The sequence below is a fragment of the Sinocyclocheilus anshuiensis genome, unplaced genomic scaffold (genome assembly GCF_001515605.1).
Source record: "Sinocyclocheilus anshuiensis isolate Anshui unplaced genomic scaffold, SAMN03320099.WGS_v1.1 scaffold1257, whole genome shotgun sequence".
NCBI classification, from domain to species: Eukaryota; Metazoa; Chordata; class Actinopteri; order Cypriniformes; family Cyprinidae; genus Sinocyclocheilus; species Sinocyclocheilus anshuiensis.
In genome coordinates this window covers 102862-107909 of record NW_015548249.1, presented here as the reverse complement: position 1 = coordinate 107909, position 5048 = coordinate 102862, and the positions used below count along the sequence as shown (strand labels likewise).

The window sequence follows — 5048 nt, the reverse complement described above, 5'->3', positions numbered from 1 at the left end:
AACTGCTATTTCCTACTGACACACTACAGCAAAAGATAGAAATAACTGACTTAAAACCATTTTTAGCTGGTTTTTAAAATACTAGTGTTCTAAAAATTTTGGCCACTGTATAGAAATGGGAGTATATAAACAGACAACATACAAGGTCAACGTTCAAAGGAAGTGGAATGTGGAATTTCTCACAGACTGACATAATCCATGAGAATCTGCATTACATCTCTACTGTACAGTACTACTTCACTCACCAGGCTTGGCATTAGCATTCATACTATGGTAGATATTCTTGCAAACTTTGAGTAGGGTGTCAACTTTTTTACTGGGCGAATAGGCCTCATGCATTGTGGTCCAGCGTTGCTGGATCTTTTCCATCATGCTGGAATCAGGTACCCCGGCCCCTGCTGCGCCCTCCAGCTCCTCCAGGCTACGGTTCTCCAGGGTGCTCTTGTTGGCCTCTAAACGCTGCAGAGTGCCATCATCCCTGCGTGCTGTCTTTAGATATACGTAAAGGTGAGAGTAAACTGGCTTCAGAGCTACTTTATGTAATGCAAGCTCCAGCATAGCATCTAAGGGCAGAGAGAAAAACAGATTTGTGAATAAATTTGGTTTTAGTAGAGGCAAATAAAAGAATTGTTACTGTATGGAATTCCTGCTAGAAAGTTCTGTGCTATGAACTGTATCATCATGACCAAACATGTTTTCTATTGTTAACCACATAGCATTAGCTTTAGTTTGTTCTTTAAGGACACACTCAGTTTGCAGCTTTTTTTTTTTGTAATTCCAGACACATATGCAAATATAAAAAAAAACAGACACAGCTGTGAAATGTGTAATGCATTATGAATTGTGTTCTGATATAGTACATTTTGTAACACAGCAACATGAACCATGAATAGCTGAATTCAGAGTGTTCACTTACTTGTTAATTAAACTGTTTGGCTCTATTAATTTCCATTCAATTTCCCTGCACTTTCCTTAAAAATAACTAATATATTAACAAAACTCACACTTTATTTAAAGGTCCAATTCTCACCATTAACAAACCATTAACGATGACTTAACTATGAGGGAACGCCTCGATGTGACCTGTGTCTGAAGCATACATTCAAAACAACAACAACACGTTGGCCGGCGACAGCCTATGACGTCACTACCGGTACGACCACAGTACAAAGAGGCGCCGGGAGAACACATCATCCGCTTCTTCACCTGAAGCTTGCGTCCGAAGCATGGCAAGGAAACTAGAGGACACAGTGTCTCGTTCACTACTCAGGGAACCATGGTTACATACGTAACCTGAGATGTTCCCTTTCAAGTGATCTTCGAACAGCGTCCTCTAGGGGTCGCTATGGGGAACGATATACCCACGCCACCATGCTGAGGGGAGTGCATGCCAAAACTTCAATAAACTTCTAATTGGCTGTTTATTAATATTTAACAAGGCAGTTGTTAAGTTTAGGTATTGGGTAGGATTAGGGATGTAGAATATGGTCATGCAGAATATGTGCTTTATACGTACTAATAAACAGCCAATATGTTAATAATAGGCATGCTAAAAAAGCAACTAGTTAATAGTGAGAATTTGTCCCTATACTAGAGTGTTACCACTTTTATTTTTAAGTGTGACCAGAAAAAGCCCATGTTCACTGTGTAGGCCTGCCTATTATGGAGATCAGAGATTCAACTGTAATTCAATTGTATTTGTTGATAAAATAATACAGATAAACTGATAGGCTGTTATTATATAATGCTATCCCCAACACATCTCCAGGTCATACCCAGCTCAAAATCCGGAGTGTCTCCGACGCTGTCTGTGATGCTTTGGATCTCTGGACAATCAAACAGAGTTCCCCTCAGAGCAGTGAGAGACGAACGCACTTCCTGCAGCAACTCTGTGCAGGTCACTCCAGAACTGACGCCGCTTGCAAGAGTTAGCACAACAAATCCCCTGACAGCCTCTGCAAAAGCCCCACCCTTCCGTTCCGCCATCTCCTGAACACGTTTACTCAGTCTCCGCTGTGGCGACACAAGTCCACCTAGAGCCTGACCCACGGCAGAGAGGCGGTTCTTCATCTTATCTGCCAGCTGGAAGCGGGGCGAAGGCAGGGATGGGGAGGGGCTTAAAGCTGGTTCAGACTCCTCCTCTATACTGCTGATTGACAGCGAGTCCAGCTCTAAGCCGGGCGGTTGAAGCAGAGAGGAAGGAAGTGATGAGTTCAGCCATATCTTGTCTTCTATCCACGACACACGGTGTGGTGACTGAGGGAGAGGGCTTTGAATGGAGTCAACACTTGCTCTTTTTAGGGGGTCTTCCTTGCTGGTGCCACTCGCCCTTCGAAGCACAACTCCACCTGGGGTAGCTGGAGAGTCTGGATTCTTCTCAAATGATCCTTTGAGAAGTAACAAAGACATTAAGCTACATAACACTACCTAACTGAGATTTGCCTTTTTATCAACAGATCATAAACATTACATGTTGGGTACTTGAAACCAATGTTGTTATTCCTAACTAAAATGATTTAAAATATAAATATTTAATGAAAAACTTAAGGCAAGACACCACAGGTGGGTAAAAACAACAACAACAACAAACTAATAGATATTAGATAGATAATAGAAATCAGAAAATACTACCAATATGTAAGAGATTTTTGGGTCAGTGCAGGAGAAAAATAGCATTCTGAGAAAACAGGCTTTAAAGATATGCACTGTAATTGAAATCTACAGGCGCAAATAGATAAAGTGCTATAAAATAAACACTTTAAAGTGTATTTAGGATGTTTTTTTCCCCATTAGTCTGAAAAAAATACTTAATGAAAAGCCAAAAAGACATTAATTTCTACAGTGACAGATGCACAAGATTTTTCAAAAACAGATTCAAAAATCTGTTGTTGTCTGTAGTGTCTCACATTAAATTTCTAAAACTTAAATGATAATTAGAAATGTGCCTTAGAAACAAACTTAAAATAAGTTTGTTGAAGTACTAAAATTACCAAAAAAAATTGAAATAAATTAAAGCTAAATAGAAATGTGCCAAAGCAATTGAGAAAAACTGTAAACTAAAAAAAAAAAAAAAAACGAACAAAAATGACAAAGGCACATGAAAAGATTAGAAAACTGAAAATAAAACTGAAAGTATAGAAGTAAAAAGATAGCTGACAGAAATAAAAGACAGCCACTACCTCTGTCATGGTCAAAGCTGCTAGAGTTGTCATCAGATAGTGTAGATGACCTCTGTTTGAGTCCTCTTCCTGCCCATGCTCTCGTGGTACTTAACCGTTTGTCTCGCCTCAAGTTCATTGGAAGATTGACTGTGCTGGCTGAAGAATGAGTAAGCCAATCATCACCATGCTCTTGAAGGTACAAGGGATTAATGAAGCACACGGCACCACTGGCAGCTGTAACCTACCAACAAGTAGAAATCATTTCAAGGTCTTGCCTCCCACACATAGAATATAGTCACAAAGATTAAAAAGAATAGATTCCTAATGGATACATTAGTTACGGTGGTACATTTCAATGTCCTTGTTTACTGCTACACAGGTTTGGGGAATTTCTTACTTTAAAGCACCGTAAATTAATGTTTGGACATTGCACTCAAAAGTTCAATAAGTTCAACAAGTAATAGTAGACCACATCCGAAAAAAGTTGTTTGTCTACCAACTGATTTGGCGGATTACAGTCCTTTTGATAACTTATTGTCAGTAGCTATGTTTCCATCCACCTATTTTTATGCGCATTTTGGGATATTGCATAAAAAAACCGCTGGATGGAAACGGCAAGATGGGCATAAATTCTAAAAATGTGCATAAAAACTTCTGCACTCAACTAAGTAGAATAAATTTCTTATCCGGTTAGAAAACATGCACATAAACTTCCTTAATGCGCATCAAAAAAGACATATGACTTTGTGATGGGACAGCATAACTGGACCAACCAACGGACCGATCTCATTGCACAGCATCTGAAATGCTAGTTTTGTCATTCTAAAATGCTTGAGCAAAGTCTCGCCAAAGTGCTTCGTTATAATTAACTCCCAGAACTGCTTTCCCAAACAGCAGACTCCGAAAATAAGATAACATGACCGTGTTTCGTTCTACGTGCTCTGAAGCTCGTAATTTATTGTATACTAGGATTATTATATACAGTGCCTTCTCCTACTGCAGCAAATAAAATGTTTCTTTGTGATATTTTTAGTTTTTCTTTGTGATATTTAGCGCAAGTTAATCAGGACGTGATGATTTTGTTCTCTTCAACTCCCTGGATGGAAACGGTGCTTTATTCGCAAATGTTTTATGCGATATTCCAATTTTGCGCATAAGTTTAATTTGTAACTTTGGATGGAAACATAGCTAGTGTCTAGATGATACACATTAAAATTCACGTGAACCAGAGTCTAAGATACGTAAATATTTGGTTACACTTTATTTTTAGGCGTCCTTGTTGCAGCGTAAACACAAATAAGGACCAAATAATATTAAAGGGGTCATATGACGCTGCTAAAAATAACATTATTTTGTGTATTTGGTGTAATGAAATGTGTTTATGCGGTTTAGACTTTAGTCTTTGCAACTTTACAGATCTTCTTTATGCACCAAGAGCTTGTAACACTCCAAAGAGAAAGGAAAAAATGAAATTGCATCATATGACCCCTTTAATTGATAACATGTACTTACTTTAAAGGGGTGGCTGATTGCGATTTCACTTTTTTAACGTTAGAGTGTAATGTTGCTGTTTGAGCATAAACAATATCTGCAAAGTTACGAAGCTGAAAGTTCAATGCAAACGGAGATATTGTCTTTTAAAATTCTGTCAGTTTAATGCCTACAAAAACGGCTGGTAGGGACTACAACAAGTTACTTCCCGGGTTCGTAACAAACCCTGATAAACCCCGCCCTCGGGAAGCGTTATACATGGACGCGCGTGCGGTTGCCGTACTGTATTAAAGCTTTAATCAGGATAAAACCGTATATTGAAAGCTAACATAAGCAGTAGCATTTACAAATAACAGCATATCTAAAAGTATGAGACAACAACAAACAAAAAACATA

The 5048-nt window shown here is 38.6% G+C and overlaps 1 protein-coding gene across 1 annotated transcript in view; it reads right to left on the bottom strand.

Moving 5' to 3' along the window:
• Window positions 1-5048, bottom strand: part of LOC107655292 (ras and Rab interactor 3-like) — a 24642-nt gene that overhangs the window by 2864 nt on the left and 16730 nt on the right. The window contains exons 6-8 of the mRNA XM_016442744.1: window positions 3180-3402; window positions 1776-2387; window positions 246-563 (exon numbers count right to left, since the gene is read on the bottom strand). Coding sequence (XP_016298230.1) covers window positions 246-563; window positions 1776-2387; window positions 3180-3402 — 1153 coding nt within the window. The remainder of the gene's footprint in view (window positions 1-245; window positions 564-1775; window positions 2388-3179; window positions 3403-5048) is intronic.